The 20,238-nt window shown below is 41.5% G+C and overlaps 1 protein-coding gene across 1 annotated transcript; it reads left to right on the top strand.

Moving 5' to 3' along the window:
• The first annotated feature begins 3,910 nt into the window (after positions 1–3,910).
• FAM71D (family with sequence similarity 71 member D) lies at positions 3,911–19,886 on the top strand. The gene is made up of 5 exons (XM_040226249.1): positions 3,911–4,069; positions 7,169–7,368; positions 8,232–8,766; positions 11,922–12,166; positions 19,779–19,886. The coding sequence occupies exons 1-5, from the start codon at positions 3,911–3,913 to the stop codon at positions 19,882–19,884; spliced, it is 1,245 nt and encodes a 414-aa protein (XP_040082183.1). The 3' UTR covers positions 19,885–19,886.
• The last annotated feature ends 352 nt before the right edge of the window (positions 19,887–20,238 follow it).

Here is a 20,238-nt window from a genome sequence, read left to right as displayed (position 1 = left end):
TCTGGATGAGCAAGAGTCAACCACTGCATTTTATCAAATCTAAAACCCATCATTTATAAGATATTATTTTATGGGCCAATGAGAAAGAAAAATGCAGCTAATTATATAGCTCAATGCTTTCTTACAGCTTGGAATTTTCCACGTGGTATTTATCACCCTCTGTGCCCTCATTCTCTGTTCCTTAGAGGAGTGCTCCACTTTAGTCTCTGGGACCTTCTTCCAAGCCTCTGATGTGCATTCTGCAAGTTTTACACTGAAAATTTCTTAATCTTACCAGACAGGGTCAACAAGAGACTTTAAGATATTCATTAATATCACATTTTAAGTGGCAATTAAATGTAACCCAGGTAGTACGACCTATGTATATAATTTAACATGAACAACCATGACACATGCAGCCAAGTGACAACCACCAGGAGATTCTGTCCCCCCTGCACACACACACACACGCACCCCGTGAGGAGTGATCACAAGACATACTCCATTTCAGTTTTTAAGCTGAGGAAAAATATGTTCCTTAGAATGAATGAAACTTGGGAAATTTGAAACTAGCAGTGATGAAGAAGGAGCCCAGCCCAGCAAACAATGGGGAGAGTGCACCTCTGGACCCGGGGTCAGGTGTGGTGGATCGGTGCGAGTGCCATTCGGGTGTTCACTGTGCGCTGGGCATGCCGTTCAGTGTGTTTTTATGCATCATTGTGTCCAGTGGGCCCAACACTGAGTTGAGGCAGATGGTTTTATCCTCATTTTACAGATGAGGAAATTGATCTCAGAGATGTTAAGTGACAGGCCAAGGGCACAAAGGAGCAGGTGACAGAGCCCAGATACGAACCTAGATGTGTCTGACTCCAATATCCTTTATATCCCCACCACACCAGTTTCCATGCTGGTCTTACAGCACTTGAGTTCTGAGAGCAATTACACTTGTAGTTGGTCTGGTCCCAAGTATTCCTGAAGGGGGTTACTTCAGAATTTCATGGAGAGGAAAAAGGATTGTCTACAGTGATTCACAATATATGGCATGAGAACTACACACTAGTGAGGAAATGGTGAGATGAGCCTATGTACGTGTATGCATATACACAACTACCAGTTGGGAATATAGAGAGTTGATTAGGGTGCTCTGGCTCTTTATAGGAAGACAATACCCAGGCTTCTCAGGACCCTACATTGCACAATGGTTATTTGAGTCTATATTACTAGACTCATGTTATTAAATATCCTCAATGATTATAGGAACCCAGGGTTTCACTTATTTGGCAGTTTCAGGCCTGCTGCAAGCTACAGACTCATGATTGTCTGGCTCTACTCACTGAAAGCCATGATCAAGACCATTGAAAACAGCTCAGCTCAAATATAGACAGCAGCTCTCTGACCACTGATAGAGTTAATGAAACTCTTCCTAAGGCATGGATCTCATGTGTGAAATGAAAGTAAGGATTAGTGTTGACATTTCTTCCTTTATCTATGCCTTATTTTCCATTTTTGTTTCCTTCACAAAAGACTTCATCATGAAAAAGAGGAAGCCCAAACTGAAGTGAGTTAAAACTTTGCCTCCAAGAGGATTGTGGCTTGGCCCTGAGTTGAGGTAAGAGGTGATGGTGCATATGGGGGTTAGGAAGGGACCGCATGGAACTACTTCTCTTGATCTCTCTCTCCCTTTAGCTCTCCTTCCCAGGCTTTTCTTTTTCTTTTTTTTTTTTCTTTTTTTAGCTGCACCAGGTCTTAGTTGCGGTATATGGGATACTTTAGTTGCAGCATGCAAACTCTTAGTTGTAGCGTGTGAGATCTAGTTCCTTGATTAGGGATCAAATCTGGACCCCCTGCTTTGGGGACATGGAGTCTTAGACACTGGACCACCAGGGAAGTCCCTCCAGGCTTTCTTTTTCTCTTTTCCTCTTCTGGGAAAGATAAGACGCTGTCCCAAAGACATTGCTTACAGGGATCAACACTTCTAGACCTCAGGCAGTGACGTGGGAACTGACAGAAGAGAGTCTGTCTGGGCTGAGAGGGATGAAAGTGACATGACGTTTGTTCTGGGAAATGAAGGGTGAATAGCTGCTCTGATATTGCTGATGACCCTGACCTGAAAGCCTGCTGACCTTTCCTCTCCTTCCTGTCATACCTTTCTCTCATCTGAAAGTGTGCTTTTCTTATGATTTCTTGTCATATCCTAGGAGATCCGCATATATTTAGGCCCCAAATAATCCAATTGATGTTTTCATCCATCTTCCCTCCTCCAACCTCACTTCCTTCTTCCTTGTATTATTATTTCCATCCATCTTCCCAAGCACTCAAGGCAGGACTGAACCGTAGGCAATGACACAAACTCCTCTCATCAGTCTGTGAGGTTCTGATTCATGGTGTGGGGACTTAAAATCTCGAGTAAGTTACTTTCCCTCTCCAAGCCTCATGGTGTATAAAATGAGCATCTTAATAATGCTACTTCATAGTGCTTTTAGAATCAAATGAGATAGCACACATAAAGCTGTTATAGCGTGCCACAAAGCAAGAACTACATAAATGTGGTTGATTATTGTTTTCTATCCTCTGTTTCAGCTTGTCATTTTATCTCTCTCTTTTATTCCTGAATGATCTTTCTTCTGTCTCATTCTATTTACATTTTGGCTCCTCTGGACTATCACTTCCTCTTGGCTCATTTTACTTTCCCTGTGTTCATGTAAGATGCACTGAAGTTGGGGTGGGGAGGGGGACATTGTGTTGTCAACAGCAGAAGGTCTGATGGGAAATTCCCGGAGTCACATATTCATGGGCTGTCAAGCAGCAGTGGTCTCTGTGCCCCTAAACTCTGGCTGGGACGGAGATGAGACATGTTCACTACCCTCTAGCTTGGCCAGGGAAAGGAAGAGAAGGATCTCTGAGAAAGGACTGAGGTGGAAATAAATCTTCAGAGCTTACCACTTGCCAATTAAGGACCCTTCCTCTGAACTGGCATGGAGTTTGTGAAGGGGAACGAGTGATCTTTTGAAGGCTTGAACAGAATTGCCTTCTGGGGCCTTGTTCCCTTGTTGGAATTCTGTGATTTCTGGCAGATGAAAGATCAAATCCAATGATGTACAGCCACTGTGTTTGTTGAAGCAGTTGTGAGAGAGAGCAGAGACACAGCAGGAGATGCACAGCTGTCAGTGACTAGACAGAATCCACTGTTCACTAAGCCTCAGTCATAGCTGAATGTTTTAGGAAGAAATGGTCTCAGGTTAGTATGGCTTCGATACTCTACTCACAATACAAGGGCTTGAGACCTATGCAATACGGGAAGCATAGTGGTAGCATTATTTAGGAAGATAGAAAATAATGGTTTGTGTAAGGGGATATATGCTGAGAGTCTTCCCCTCACCACCCTAATTCCTGTTGCTAGCATGACACCCCAGACACTTTTTGTCACATGGATCTGATCCAGAGTCTTTGTAACTCTTATCATCCAACATTTTCTTTTTCACTTGCTTACTCTGTCTCTCCAGAGAGAGTAACCTACATGTAAGTGAAAGTGTTAGTCGCTCAGTCGTATCCGACTCTTTGCAACCCCATGGACTATATAGCCCGCCAAGCTCCTCTGTCCATGGGTTTCTTCAGGCAAGAATATTGGAGTGGGTTACCATTGCCTTCTCCAGGGGATCTTCCCAACCCAGGGATCAAACCTGGGTCTCCTACATTGCAGGCAGATTCTTTGCCATCTAACCCAATAGGAAATATGTATGAGGGCAGGCGTATTATCAGTCTGATTCAGATGGATCTCCAGTGCCCAGCACAGTGCCTAGAATACCATCAATGTCGATAAAATATGTTGAATTAATGAATAAGAACATTCTGTCCTATTCATTGTCTGTTCTCTGTCTCTATTCATTGTACGTCTATTCCTTCATTTTCCTGAGGTTTATACGTAAGCACAATGAAGAAGAATAACAGGAAATCTCCCACAAGGATCGACAAGAAAGATGACATCTGTGTCCCAGACTCCAAGGATCCAGGAGAGCTTCAAAATATGTTGAATGGAGGAGAATATGCGCCTTTTGTATCTCTTCCCATATTAGAGAGCAATTTTATCCAGGTAAATGATAATTAAACCCTGAATTAAGTTATGATAACCTCAATAATTAATTTTCTCAAAGACAATGGAAAAGGTTGGAAAATTTGTTTTAATATTTTAAAAGGCACTGTGTGATAGAATTAAAGGGGATAGTTTGGGAACTTCAAACAATCTAAATTAATTATAACGTAAAAGGAAAATTCATTTCAAATTTTCCCAACAAACTCTAACCTAGAAATTCTGTCCCAATTCTACTGAAATTATTCTATAATCTTCCCAAAATTAGACAAAGAAAGTATAATCATTTTAAAACATTCTGCCACAGAAAAGCATTCAGATAACTCCTTTCTTAACTTAGGAGACATTTTAAAGAATAATATCTATGATACAACTAGGGATTAAAATGCATTTTCCTTCTTAGTTTTGAAGGAAAATATACTTGTTAAGTTGTATCAAGGAGAGAAGTTTCCTTCTCCTAAAAATGTACCTACATTATGAATGAAACTAAACTTCAATGCATTTGGGAGCGGTTCTAAATTCCTCTAAACATTCAACATTAAACTATTCAGACCGTGGGTTCCATACTGGTCCAGTGGTTATGATTCAGGCCTTCCACTGCAGGGGCACATTTTTGACCCCTGGTCCTGGAAGTTTCGCATGCTCTGAGGTGCCAAAAAAGAAAAGAAAAAAAATCCAGACAGAGAAATGGAGAACTGAATTAAATGATGTAGGGCCTACCCTGAAACCTCTTAAAGTGTCACAACAAAGTCAGACACAAAACACACCCATTTAAGCAGCTCCTCAGCTGATTCTACAAAGAAATGACAACATACACATGTCCTCTGCACTGATGGGAGAGCTCTTCATCCCCAAGAAGTCATAGTGGGGGAGGTGACGCCTCAAAGGATACTAATGTTTAAGTCATACCCCAAAACGCATGTGATGTCATGTTTTGATTTAATTCACCTTCTGTGTGCTTCTTTCCTAATAATATTTTTATTTTTCTTCTGCACCTTTCTCAAATAAGCATTTTCGAGCTTTAATGAACACTGGGTGGGGGGGGGCAGTCATAACATATCGAAGTCATAACTTTCGATAACTTAGATATTTCCCCATGTCGTAACTAGATAAGTTACTCCCTTCAACACACACAACCTCTTGTGATTGCTATATCTTTGGCAGCAAGTTATCAAGGACCTGATTCAAGTGTGAGCAAAAAAGAACACTGATTATCTCGAGTAAAGTGGTGGCTCAGATGTAAGGAGTCTGCCTGCAATGCAGGAGACCCAGGTTTGATCCCTGGGTCGGGAAGACCCCCTGGAGAAGGGAATGGCTACCCACTCCAGTATTCTTGCCTGGAGAATCTCATTGGCAGAGGAGCCTGGTGGGCTATTGTCCATGGGGTCACAAAGAGTTGGACACAACTGAGCGACTAACACAGATACAGATTGAAAGAACCACAGGGCTGTGACTCATTTGCAGGAGCCATCAGGGTCCCAGCTTCTCTCTTTTTGTCCTGTTACCTACAAATTTCTCCCTTCAGGACATCACATGTGAGCAGGACGTGACAGCTGCCAGCAACAGAAGGGGCCTCTCATCTCTGCAACTGTGAGAGCTGAGAACCCTTTCCCAGAGCCACCAGGAGGCTCGGTCCCATGGGACAGGCCTCAGTCACATGCCCCTGCAGAGAGCAATCACTGGCCAGGGGATGGGACCACCATGACTAGTTTGGGTGGATGAGGAGTTCACTCATCAGCTGGGGTCACCATCCCTGAGGGGTGGATCCTAGACAAAACCAGAATTCTATTAATCAGGAAGAATAGGAGCACGGCTTTGGGTAGGTAATCAATAGTGTAGGCTACAATCTCCTTCTAAATATATTAGTTTTTCGGTAATTTACTTTTTTGCAGCAGTTAATATGCAGCTGAGAAACCAAGTGTTTTCCCTCTCTGGCTTCCTTCACGTCCCTGTCCACCCACTTTCCCGTCTCCTCCTCCTCCAGCCAGCAGAGATTCTCCTGGGTGCCCAGCCAGTCCATGTCCCACGTTGCTCAGGTCTGATTTAGAGGCCCTTCCTCTAGGGACCTTTTTGACACTATGGCCAGGGTGTACCGAGCTGGCTGATTGGTAAGAGTTCAGGAAGTTTACAAGTCAGTTGTTAAACACAAACATCATTAAGAATTAAATAGCATAACCTTATAAATAAAACTATATTCAAAACAAAGGCAACAAATACTCAAAATTCATCATTCATTCTACTACATTTTACTATTATCTTGGGGTTATGGATACAAGAGTTTGACTTCTGTGAGAACCAATTGGCTGTATGGAGTACAACATAGAACAGTATATGACTGTAAATTGTTTGCTACAATTTATAATAAACTTATATCTTCTCTGAGAAAGGTAATTACACAAGTACCTACCTTCTTTCCCACTAAGTCAAGTTTTCTGTCATGCACCCCACAGCACAGTACCCTGAACTTGTGCTCAATAACACTTAAGACACTTAGTGACATACTTGTTTAATGTTCATCTTCCCCAGTGGACCACAGAGATCAGGGACCATGTGATATCCCCAAGAAGTCACATGAGCAAAAGCATCATGGTTCAGTTCAGTTCAGTTCAGTTGCTGAGTTGTATCTGACTCTTGGCGACGCCATGAATCACAGCACACCTGGCCTCCCTGTCCATCACCAACTTCCTGGAGTTTTCTTAAACTCATGTCCATTGAGTTGGTGATGCCACCCAACCATCTCATTGTCTGTCGTCCCCTTCTCCTCCCGCCTTCAATCTTTCCCAGCATCTGGGTCTTTTCCAGTGAGTCAGCTCTTTGCATCAGGTGGTCAAAGTATTGGAGTTTCAGCTTCACCACCAGTCCTTCCAGTGAACACCCAGGACTGATCTCCTTTAGGATGGACTGGTTGGATCTCCTTGCAGTCCAAGGCACTCTCAAGAGTCTTCTCCAACACCACAGTTCAAAAGCATCAGTTCTTTGGCACTCAGTTTTCTTTATAGAATCATGGTTCATCTCTCCTTTATTCCTACACTGTTTGGGTAAGTGAGGTTGTTGAGGCCACAGACCTTATCAGAACTTCCCTCTTCCTCTTCTCTGCCTCAGGTCAACAGGAGAGGTGAATCCATTTACCTTCATAACCGAGCCAACTGGGTGACCGTAGGCATCTGCTCTTCCAGTCCCACCATCAAGACCCCTAACATGATGTTGCTGGCTCATCTAACACCCACCGCCCAGAAAGATTCAGAACCCCTATTTAAAAGTCTCCTGACATCTCCTTCTCCAGAAAATCTGGTGCTCACCAGGTGAGTTACAAAGGAAAGAGGTTCACGACCTGTCAGAAAAAGACCCTTTACCCTGGAGGAGATGAGACTAGAAACACAGATGCTAAGTGCTCCTCATTTGTTTCCTGCTACAGATGACAGAGTCACATCCTTAGAGTCTGGGGAGGTAGTCTGACAACCTGGCAGTCAAAACAATTGGTTCACATTTAACTTCTCAAAAATTAAACCTAGGGGACTTCCTCGGTGATCCAGTGGCTAAGTCCACACTCCCAATGCAGACGCTTGGGTTCAATCCCTGTTCAGGGAATGAAGGTCCCACATGCTGCAGCTAAGACCTGGCACAACCAAATTAATTAATTAATTATATAAAATGAAGCCTGGCGTGCTGCAGTCAATGGGGTCGCAAAGAGTCGGACACGACTGAGCGACTGAACTGAATGATCAGGAGCTTCCTCCCCCACCATCCCAACTTCCATCAGGATTAGTTCTGTTCTTGTCTCAATCCACCAACTTGCTGTAGGACCCACAGCAAACCACTCTGTCTCAACCTTGCAGGACTAACTAAATGGGACAATTTCTCCTAAATAAGTAATAAATAGCTGATGTACTAGTTGATAATCTTAGGAGCATGATTCAGGTGAGTTGGTCTTCAGGAGCCTGATTATATGTATGAAAAATCAAGGTTTTTAGCCTCAAAAACCATGAGCCAGACCTGGGAACATGTGGCCACAAGAAGGTCCTGCCCCATCCCATGCCAGCTCCTCCCCAAACCTGTTTGAGAGACACACCTGGTGTCCTGTCTCACCCCACAAACGTCTATAACAGGAAAGGCCTTGTGATAGTTTCCAATCAGGCCTCCAGATGATATTTGCATTTGTCTGCAGGTTTCTCCCTCTGCAGTTTGTGACCCTCTCTGTACATGATGCCGAGAATATGCGCATCAAAGTAAAGCTGGTGAGTGGCCGAGCCTACTACCTTCAGCTCTGCGCCCCTGCATGCAAACAAGACACCCTGTTCTGTCAGTGGGTAGAGCTCATCTCCCTCTTGAATAAGGAGAAAGCCAAAGCTTCCAAAGTGTCGGAAGTCTCCAGCCTCTCGGAAATCACAAACAGCACAGACATCACAGGCTCAGTGGACATCATGGATATAGCAGCTTTCCCCGCCATACAGACCTCACACCTGTCCACGTGTTCAAACCCCAACAACGATGTAGAAAGCATTGATTTCTCGGAATTCACAGACATCACCGATGTCACCGACGTCACAGACATTCCAGAAAATGAGGTCACTGAGGCCCCAGATATAAATATTGTCACAGAAGTCACGGAAGTCACAGACATCTGTGAAGTCACGGCAAGCTCAGGGGTCAGGGTGGTGTTTGAAAATGATGACATACTCAAGGCCAAGCAAGAGGAAAAGGTATGTGACATGAAAGACTTTCATTCTCTAATAATTACTCTCTTTCACTCTCTTTGGTGAGCTTCATGACACTGATTATTGAAACAGTATGGAACTTACTCTGATTAACCTAACATTAAGAATGAGATCTGATCCCTGAACCCCTGCATAAAAGAGTTATAAGATGTCCCCTGAAATAGGCAGTGACCATCCATACCATAGAACTTAACCCTGTATCAGGAGGCATGGGAGGATCAAAAGAACTTCGGTATCAGAGTCAAAAGTCCTGGGTTGGAATCCTTCCCTGCCGGCTTCATGTTAGTTTGGCCGAGTCACTGAACATGCATCTCTCAAATGAGGATATTAATATCATGTAAGGGTTATATTAAGGTTTAAATGTGCACAAATGTATGAAGTACACTGAAGGATGGGGTGAAATTTCAATCAGTAAAAGTGAGGATGAAAATAAGAAAATAAATTCCCCAAAGAAGTGAGCAGCTTTAGAAATGGCCAGAAAGTAGAAAAACACAGAGCCATATCCAACAATATATCAGTTTGGCTGCAGCATAATATATGTGGAAAATATTAAGATATAGGATTGGAAAATTGCTTGCAAATCTTAAACGCCAAAATAAGAAGTGTAGACTCTGTCTTTGAACAAACCTTAGCCACAAAAGCTCTGTGTAAGGGAGTGAAGGGGCTGTGTTTTTAAAAGATTATTCTGACGGCAGGATGGATTGTAGGTAAAGAGATTGGTGTGTAGACTGTAGCTGAGAAATCCCCATGGGGCCCAGGATGGAAAAATGACAGAGGGCCAAGATGGACATTTCACAGAAGAAACCACTAGCTACTAAGGTTAGTGGAAAAGTTTAATCTCACTAGTAATAAGAAAATGCAAACAAAAAAAATATTTCATCCATAAAGCTGTTAAATAAGAGATCAACACAGTCAGCATTAGTAAAGTTGGGGTCATCTTGGAGTTTCTAAAGATTCATGGCAGGGTGAGAATTAGAACAAACTTTCTTGAAATCATTATGAGTCAAGAACCTAGAAATGTTGACACCCTTTGACGCAGTGATTTCACTTTTAAGAAACTTTCTTAAGGAATTAGTAAAGTCGCTTAGTCGTGCCCGACTCTTTGTGACCCCATGGATAGTAGCCTGCACCAAGCTCCTCCGTCCATGGGATTTTCAAGGCAAGAGTACTGGAGTGGGTTGCCATTTCCTTCTCCAGGGAATCTTCCCATCCCAGGGATCGAACCCAGGCCTCTCACATTGTAAGATTAATCTTAAGGAATTAATCATCAATAAGAATGAGGATCTAGCTATAAAGGTGTTAACTGTACCACATCTATACTATGTTTATAAAAATAAAATAATGATAATGAAGAAGTAACCTAAACATCCACCACAGAGGAAGGGCTAAATGAATTTAAACCATAAAGGGCGTGTGCCATGTTTATATCATTCAGGAGCAACCAAAGTGAGGGACAAGATTATATCCACTCAGTAAATACTGGGTTAAATGAACAAGTACTCCATAGCTGCTAAAACTGTTGGAGAATTTTTCTTTACTTGGAAAAATGTTTATGATATAAAGCTGAATGAAAAGTGAACTAAAAGTTACAATCCTTATTACATAAAAATGCAACTGTATACATAGATAATAGGAGGGGGATAAAGTCATGTTGTTAATAGTTATTTCTGGGCTTCCCTGATAGCTCAGTTGGTAAAGAATCCGCCTGCAATGCAAGAGACTCCAGTTCAATTCCTGGGTTGGGAAGATCCTTTGGAGAAGGGATAGGCTACCCACTCCAGTATTCTTGGGCTTCCCTTGTGGCTCAGCTGATAAAGAATCTGCCTACAATGCAGGAAGAATCCGCCTGCAGTGCAGGAAAACTGGGTTCGATCCCTAGGTCAGGAAGATCCCTGGAGAAGGGAAAGGCTACCCACTCCAGTATTCTGGCCTAGAGATTTCCATGGACTGTATACTCCATGGGGTTCCAAAAGTCAGACACGACTGAGCAACTTTCACATCCTTATTACATAAAAATGCAAGTGTATACACAGACAATAGGAGAGGAGAAAGTCATATTGTTAATAATTTATTTCTAGGTTGTGGTCTTATAAGCAATTGATGTTTTCTTCTTTACAGGTTTCTGAATGTTCTGCTTCTTATAATAAAAATAATTTTTAATTAGAAAAATTCAAGTAGCTTTACAAAGTTTTTAATAACATAGGGAGATTTTTATAGTAAATTTTAAAGTGAAAAATATGGGCTACAGCACTGCAATAAGATCACAAAACAGGCACATTCAAAATAAATAAATGGAGAAAAAGACCAGAATGAAATGTACCACAGTAGTTATTTCTGGCCTGTGGCATCAAGAAGCAATAATTTTTTCCCTTTCACTGTATATCTTTTAGGATTTTCTAAATATTCTATGAAAAATATATGTTACTTTCATTGTCAGAAAAAATGTTTAATTTTTAAAGAAGATTACTGCATTATTTTCAAAGAACAGTATAGAGGTGGTGGACTAGGTAATGACCAAAGGGGGGAGAAGGCGCAGATGTCAGGGATATTAGACAGACAGAATCTTTCAGACCAGCTGGCCTATGGCTCTGAGGCCTGAGAGAGAGTCTGGGAGAGGCAAGGAGCGGCAGAGCAGTGGTGCTAAAAACAGACGCCAGGGACACTAGGAGAATGGCTGAGATACTAGAATACTAAATTTTAGGTCTTTTGAAAAACATTCTTTAGTATTTTTATGAACCTCCAACTCCTGTCACCTATTAGATGCTCTTAAGTCAAGAGCAACTTTGGATGGGGAACAATCGGCGGCAAGACATTTCTAGAAAACCTTCCTTTCCCTGCCAGTTGAGGGAGAGGAAGCCCTGTGACTGAGTCTGAACTTTCCTTCTTGAGGTGCCACTGGTGTGCGTGACCGTGTGAGGTTTCGAATGTGCTGTGTCGGGTCCCCGTGCCGCCAGCCTCCAGTGCCCACCTAGGCTCCTCTCAACAGCTGTGCAACACCAAGCCTCATCCCTTCATCACTGTGCTTGTGCACTCGAGGGCACTCAGTAAATATGAATGACATGATTACTGCTTCATAAATAATCTGTTTCTGTGTGATGCTCTTCTGTTACCTGATTTGCGGCTGCTTGTTATTTTCAAAGGAAAAAATGGAAAACATTCTGAAGTCTGGGTGTTTACGAGATACAAAAAGTAAGAATGAGTTTAGAGAATCCTCAAAACATGTCACCATCTCAAACCTAACACTGACTTTCGAAGGTGAAAGATGTTTTCAAACTACCTTGACTCCAGAAGAAGATGAGACAGACAAGTCCAAAGAGAGCAACAGACCCTCTGAAATAAGGACAATGGACTCTGAAAGCACAACTCTCAAGGCTGAAGAATCCAGGTATGTGAAGCAGGGAGATGCCAAATGATGCTAAGATATGAAAAGCGTAAATAAGTGCAGGCTTTAAAGTCCCTGCAGGACTTCCCTGGCAGTCCATTGGTTAAGACTATGCCCTTCCAATCTAGGGGGCTTGGGTTCAATCCCTGGTCAGGGAAATAAGATCCCACATGTTGTGTGGTTAGACCAAAAATAAAGGAAAAGTAAATAAAGTCCCTGCAACTCAGGCATTTGTCATGGAAGATTCTCAGACATACGAATGACATATGAATGATAACATAATCTCAGACATATGAATGATAACATAATCAACTCAATAATCCATATTTTGTTTAACCTTGTCTAATTTTTATTTTCGCACCAACTTCTTACACCATTCAGTTGGCATTCTGAGCTATTTGCCTGGTATAGATGGTGTGTGCTGAAGGAAATAAAATAGAATCATGGTGTCCACATTTTGGAGTTAGGGCCATTGATTATCTGGAGTAATTATGGGTACTTTTATCTTTACACTTCTATTTTCTTCTTTACATGTCCCTTACACTTTTCTATACTTCCAATGAATAACTGAATAATCTGAAAAAATATTTTTATAATTATAAATTACAAGATGAATGTGAGAGACACTGTGGTATTATAAAAATAAAAGTTAATATGTTTATTCTGGAGTAACAGCTATCAAGAAACCAGAGAAAATCATAAAGATCTAAATGCTATATTAGCAAGAATGAAAATCAGGAATGTAATGAATTATGTCTAAGTTCTTTTTAAATATAAAAAGGAACAGGGGAAAACAGGGAAACAAACTTTTTAAAGGTATGAGTCATTCATTCATTCAATAATATTTACTGACCATCTTCTGTGTGCTGGAGACTGGGCATACATCAGTGAAAATAAGTCATGCAGAGTTTCATTCTAGTGGAGGGTATAGATAATAGTCAAATAGAGTGTATTATGCCAGCTGGAATGTGCTGTGAGAAAACAAAAAGTAACAGAAGCATCTGAAGAGGGAGTAGGTCTATTTTATATAAGTGGTCAGGGACTGCTTCTCTGAGGAAGGGCAGAGATCTGAAGAAACGGTGGAGCGCTGGTGGAATGGAGTTTCAAGATGATTGACTGTGTAACAGTTATAAGAGGGCCATGTTAGGTGTTCAGTAAATGGTCAAGATTGTCACTATTAATTCATTTCCAACACCAAGGATAAAAGAAAGTTACCTGTTCTGTCAGGAAAAAAATCTTAATCGACTGAGGGGTAATCATTCAAAACTCTCTTTTTCACCTTCTTCCCAGCTAAGTAGGGATCCACGGAAGCAAAGGAATATGGATGATCCTTAGAAGATTCACAAACCTTGAAGTCAGAGTAACATTTTTTTACTCTTTAGCTCCTGGGAAGCCACATTTCTCACAGTTCTGGAGCCTCTACATCCAAGTATCAATACATTCCAGGTGTTGCTGGATCTCGATTATGATTTCAATGGTCAATTTCAATTCAATTTCAATATGATTTCAATTTCAATTTCAAATTATGATTTTGGTGGTCTGCTTAAGCAAAGCGTTGTGTCCTAGCGAGGGTTTCTATATCAGTGGTTCTTAATGTATGGCTGGTAAACTCTTGAGATGAGCTCATCATTTTGTGTTGTAAAAAGCCTCCAAGTGGTTCTAATGTACAACCATGTTTGAGGACTGTTGCCTTATGAGAAGCCAGTCCTAGAAACAAAGTCGGATTGAGCAAGGAGTCCTCTCTTGTGAGTGCTTCTTCTAAGGCCCAAGAACCAAAATGAGGGTTTCTCTTCATAGCCATAGGAAGAACTATCAGTTCAAATTCAAGGAAGTCCACTTCAGAAAATTTTCCTATGTGACCAGATGTTCTGAAATTTGCATTAAAAAATATATTTAAAATCAATTCACTGCATTTTCTTCTCTGATAGCCACAGCTGCTGCTCCTGCTGCTAAGTCGCTTCAGTTGTGTCCGACTCTGTGTGACCCCAGAGATGGCGGCCCACCAGGTTCCCCCGTCCCTGAGATTCTCCAGGCAAGAACACTTGAGTGGGTTGCCATTTCCTTCTCCAATGCATGAAAGTGAAAAGTGAAAGTGAAGTCGCTCAGTCGTATCTGACTCAGCGACCCCATGGACTGCAGCCTACCAGGCTCCTCCATCCATGGGAGTTTCCAGGCAAGAGTACTGGAGTGGGGTGCCATTGCCTTCTCCGATCACCACAGCTAGGCCTTCCAAAATTATGTTGAATTAAAGTGGTGAGAGTGGACATACTTGTCTTGTTTCCTGATCTTAGAAGAAATGCTTCCAGCTTTTCACCACTGAGAGTAATGTTAATTGTGGGTTTTTCATTCTTTGTTGTTCAGTTACTCAGTTGTGTTCGACTCTTTGGGACCCCATGGACTGAAGCATACCAGGCTTCCCTGTCCATCACCATCTCCTGGAGCTTGCTCCAACTCATGTCCATTGAGTCGGTGATGCCATCCAACCATTTCGCCCTCTGTCATCCTCTTCTCGTGCCTTCCCAGCCTCAGGGTCTTTTCTAATGAGTCAGCTCGTCGCATCAGGTGCCCAAAGTATTGGAACTTCAGCATCAGTCCTTCCAATGAATATTTAAGATTGATTTCCCTTAGGATTGACTGGTTTGATCTCCTTGCAGTCTTGGCCTTTATTCAGTTCAGTTCAGTTCAGTGGCTAGTTGTATCTGACTCTTTGCCACCCCATGGACTGCAGCAAAGCCTGGCTTCCCTGTCCATTGCCAACTCCCAGAGTTTACTCAACTCATGTCCATTGAGTCGGTGATGCCATCCAACCAACTCATCCTCTGTCATCCCCTTCTCCTCCCGCCTTCAATCTTTCCTAGCATCTGGGTCTTTTCCAATGAGTCAGTTCTTTGCATCAGGTGGCCAAACTATTGGAGTTTCAGCTTCAACATCAGTCCTTCAATGAACATTCAGGACTGATTTCTTTTAGGATGGACTGGTTGGATCTTGCAGTCCAAGGGACTCTCAAGAGTCTTATCCAACAACACAATTCAAAAGCATAAATTTTTCAGTGCTCAGCTTTCTTTATAGCCCAACAGTCACATCCATGCATGACCACTGGAAAAACCATAGCCTTGACTAGACGGACCTTTGTTGGCAAAGTAATGGTCTTTATTCGGTTGAGGTAAATTCCCTCTATGCCCAGCTCCTGGAGTTTTATCATAAATGAGTGTTGAGTTTTGTCCAAAATTTTCTGCATCTACTGAGATGATCATATGGTTTTTATTCTTTAATCTGTTGATGTGGTATATCACACTGAATACTGGGAAAATCCTTGCATCCCTGGGATAAATCCCACTTAACTGTGGTTAATGATCCTTTTAATGCACTGTTAGGTTTGGTTGGCTAGTATTTTGTTGAAGATTTTTGTGTCTATGTTCATCAGTGATATTAGCCTGTAATTTTCTCTCTTTTTTGTGGTATCCTTGTCTGATTTTGGTATCAGGGTGTTGCTTGCTGCTGCTGCTGCTGCTAAGTTACTTCAGTCATGTCCGACTCTGTGCAACCCCAGAGACAGCAGCCCACCAGGCTCCCCCATCCCTGGGATTCTCCAGGCAAGAACACTGGAGTGGGTTGCCATTTCCTTCTCCAATGCATGAAAGTGAAAAGTGGAAGTGAAGTCGTGTCTGACTCTTCGAGACCCCATGGACTGCAGCCTACCAGGCTCCTCCATCCATGGGAGTTTCCAGGCAAGAGTACTGGAGTGGGGTGCCATTGCCTTCTCCAATCAGGGTGTTGGTGGGCCTCATAAAATGAGTTTGAGGGTATTCTTCCTCTAAAATTTTTTGCAATAGCTTCAGAAGCATAGGTGTTAGCTCTTCTGTAAATGTTTGATAGAACTCAAACCAGGGCTCTGGTTTGACAACCTAGAGGGGTGAGAGGTGGGAGGTGGGAGGGAGTTATAAGAGAGAGGAAACATATGTATACCTATGGCTGATTCATGTTGATATATGGCAAAATCCAAGACTATTGTAAAGCAATTATCCTTCAATTAAAAATAAATTAAATTAAAAAGTAATCATCAGTGAGAAGGAGTGAGGGAAAGACAAAGAATGTAAGAAACAAAGGTATAGAAGCAGGTGCCACTCAGCAGGAAATGTACTTTCTGCTATGTACAAGTATGACTTTCAGAGAAAAGCATAAGATTTCTAAAAAACAAATGAGATAAAAATGGATCCATACAGTCTAGCAATTTTTCCCAAACAGTAATTAATCAGGTGTGATCATTCTGACATCTTCCTCTGCTTTATTTCATTCAATATGTCTCAAATTCTGACCTGCCCCTGTCTAAGCTTTCAGAAACACACAATTTCAAAATCTTAACAAGGTTAACTGTTTAAATCATTTCAACTTCTTCTTTCCTCACCCTTTTGCAAATAATGGATGCCCTGAAGCACTGGATTAACTTTAGTGCCTTAAAAAAATCTTTAAAAAATAATAAACATTTTTAAGGTACAGTTTTAGATTTACAGAATAATCGAGCATGTGGTATATACAACCCGACACCCACACCACTGCCGCCTCCTTGCCCTCCCTCATCCTGTCCCTCATCCCGTTTGCCCTGTTGGTAACACTTGCATTAGTGTGGTACCTTTGTTAACAGTTAATGAACAGAACATATATTATTATTAACTATAGTCCCTAGTTTAAGGTTCACTCTCTATCTTGTACAGTTTTATGGGTTTTGACATATGCACACTGACATGTATCCACTGTTACATACAGAAAAGCCTCACCTCCCTAAAAATTCTCTGAGCATTAGACTGCTCGTAACATTTTAAAACGTTAAAAATTGTAAGGATAACTTGTTTCTAGGTTGAAGTGATCTGCAAGTGTGAAGTTTTGTTACTCTCACTGTTATGCTCAGTATTAGAAATGAGAAAATGAATGCCTATATAAATAGCAAAAATCTTAGGATTTTAAAGATTACAAAGGATCTTAGTTAGCAAATCCCAAAATCTTCCAGGCTCTGCCTTTTAGTCTCTCAGCTTCCTGTATCATTTATCTGCTGACTCTACTGTAAAGAAAGAAAGAAATAGATTTAAAAAACAAAGCAAAAAATGAATTTTGGTTCTAACTAATCCTCTTAAGTCCAATTTAATCAAGCATAGATTATATTTTATTGCCTATTTACATCAGGAACATAATTACTAGCTAGAGCCTAATTTGAGAATGTTCATTATAATTGAAAGATGTAATAAAATCAAAGAACAGAATGGGATTCACTGATACTTAGTCCTGGGATATTTGTAGGATTAAGTCAGGATACTGTGAGAGTGATAAATGAATTCTAGTGTATATTTTTCTTCTCCAAGACCATGGATTTCGGTGACACCTTTCTAACCGTGTACTTTGAAACAATGAAAAAAAAAAATTAAACAATGACCTTGTTGAGTATTTTGCGCTCAAATTCATTGGCCTTTAAAATGTAAATTGAACAATTTAAATATAGATGAGTGAAATACTATGGAAAGTTCTATAATGTCACTTTGGGTACTTTAGAAATGAAGGATTTACTTTATAGAGCATTTATATTCCTTTTCATACCTTGGCAATAGTGTTACTGTGACTCTTCCCTTTGTTTTAAAGAGGATAATGGCAGGCTTCATTTTAGTTTGTGCCTACTCTTTTAAAGTACACTTATTTGATACCAGTCTATTGAAAACTTTTATCATTAAACTCAACCTTATTTAAATCACCAGACCCATTTGGTAAAGGTTATGAGTATTTGCAAACTTCTCAGAAAATTACTAATTTAACCTTTACATTTGAAAGATTCACTAAAGAATTTGAACTGCATGAATTTGCCAGATCCTCTAAATGGATCAGAATTATTTCTTTGTATTTTATCTGAGAAGATATTATATAAGGATAATTATTCTTCCTATAACCTCTTACTCAAACAGCAAAACTTCCAAAATAGCTATTACAGTATAGCCAAGAAACAAAGATTTGGTGAAAATTAACTGACATAAGTTCATATTTTAGCATTCACTAGGTTAAGGAAATAAGTATTTTAATTATTGATTTTAATTTTAAAAGTCAGACATACAGGGACTTGCCAGGTTGGTCCAGTGGTTAAGATTCCATGTTGCCAGGATAGGAGGTTGGATACCTGGTCTGAGAACTAAGATCCCACAGGCCATGTAGCATGGTCAAAAGATTAAAAAATTTTAAAAAGGTATCAGGTATGCAGAAAACAGCCTTTATCCAAAGATATCTCTGAAAGTAAAATAGTCCAAAAAACTGACAGCTAGTCCCCTACTTTATATCCACTAAGCTATAAGAAATTGTAATAACTTGGATGAATGATTGAGGTTATTCACCTAGAAGATTCCCATCAAGGCCACCAAGATTGTGATGAACAGCTAGCAGAGGTGGGCAACTGCAAACCCTGGCACCCATCCATTCCAGAATATACCCCACGTGTCTATAAGAGCGTATATTCCCAATGCAACTGACTCCATTTACAGAAACCCCTGAACAGCAGCAGTTAGCTTCTTTCAGTCTCGACCCCAAATGAGTTTTTAGGGTCTGGAGATGTAGCATGATAGGGATCCTTACAGCCTCATTGAGTGACAGGTGATAGCCACAATAAAAATAGATTATATGTAATTACATACATGGAGAAGGCAATGGCACCCCACTCCAGTACTCTTGCCTGGAAAATCCCATGGACGGAGGAGCCTGGTAGGCTGCAGTCCATGGGGTCGCTAGGAGTTGGACACGACTGAGCGACTTCACTTTCACTTTTCACTTTCATGCATTGGAGAAGGAAATGGCAACCCACTCCAGGGTTCTTGCCTGGAGAATCCCAGAGACAGGGGAGCCTGGTGGGCTGCTGTCTTCATCTCTGGGGTCGCACAGAGTTGGACACGACTGAAGCGACTTAGCAGAGCAATTACATACAACTCACTTTTATGGCTTTTATAGGTTGGACAGCTTGCATGTTACATAAGTTTAGGTAATTTTACTCTAAGATGTATTATAATGGATAATACCCTTGGCTGGGGCTTCCCACATGGCACTAGTGGTAAAGAACCCACCTGCCATTGCAGGAGATATAAGAATCGGGGGTCAATCCCCGAGTTGGGAAGATCCCCTGGAGGAGGGCATGACAACCCTCTCCAGTATTCTTACCTGCAAAATCCCACGGACAGAGGAGCCTGGTGAGCAACAGTTCACAGGGTTGTATAGAGTTGGACATACTGAAACAACTTAGCGGGCACATGTGCACCCTTGGCTTACTAAATATATGTCATTACTACATTGGAAAAGACTCTGATGCTGGGAGGGATTGGGGGCAGGAGGAGAAGGGGACGACAGAGGATGAGATGGCTGGATGGCATCACAGACTCGATGGACGCGAGTCTGAGTGAACTCCGGGAGATGGTGATGGACAGGGAGGCCTGGCGTGCTGCGATTCATGGGGTCGCAAAGAGTCGGACACAACTGAGCGACTGAACTGAACTGAACTGAAGTACTTAGAGAATGGTTGTTTTCTCATACCTAGTAATTCTCTAAATATTTGCAGTTATACTGGCCAAACTTTGAAATGTGCTATTTATTTTTACAGGAGCAGGAGAACTGATTCAGACACTTCAGGTATGGACCAAATCCCACCATATTTCTTTGTGATCCCTGGTATCAAGCAGTCACCTCAGGGCCCTAGAACAGAGTAGCTAAGAACAAAGGAATCGAGCCAGACATTTTGAGGCATTCCCTTTCCAGTCTTTGCTTCCTTCTGAAAGTCTGTCCTACAGAAACTGCCACAAAGACTACATTAAGGCTATCTTTCAAGCAGTAGGCAACAATTTGCTCTTTTCTGTGCTGATAGAGTTCCCTAGTTCCCAGGATCTCTAAGGTCTCTCCTCCCAGGTTGCAGGGCAGGAACCACTCCCAAGCTATCTCTGCAAGTGGAATCAAACATGATATGGCCTGTTACTCCTGCTGCTTTGGAAGGGAAGTGATCATAACTCAATCTCTTGGTGAATCTAAAATCTGCTAGCCCCTCTTTTCTTCCTGCTTCTGTCTTT

The sequence above is a fragment of the Oryx dammah genome, unplaced genomic scaffold, assembly GCF_014754425.2.
Source record: "Oryx dammah isolate SB20612 unplaced genomic scaffold, SCBI_Odam_1.1 HiC_scaffold_26, whole genome shotgun sequence".
NCBI classification, from domain to species: domain Eukaryota; kingdom Metazoa; phylum Chordata; class Mammalia; order Artiodactyla; family Bovidae; genus Oryx; species Oryx dammah.
The sequence above is the reverse complement of the archived record's forward strand: the minus strand, read 5'-3'. Positions and strand labels throughout refer to the sequence as shown.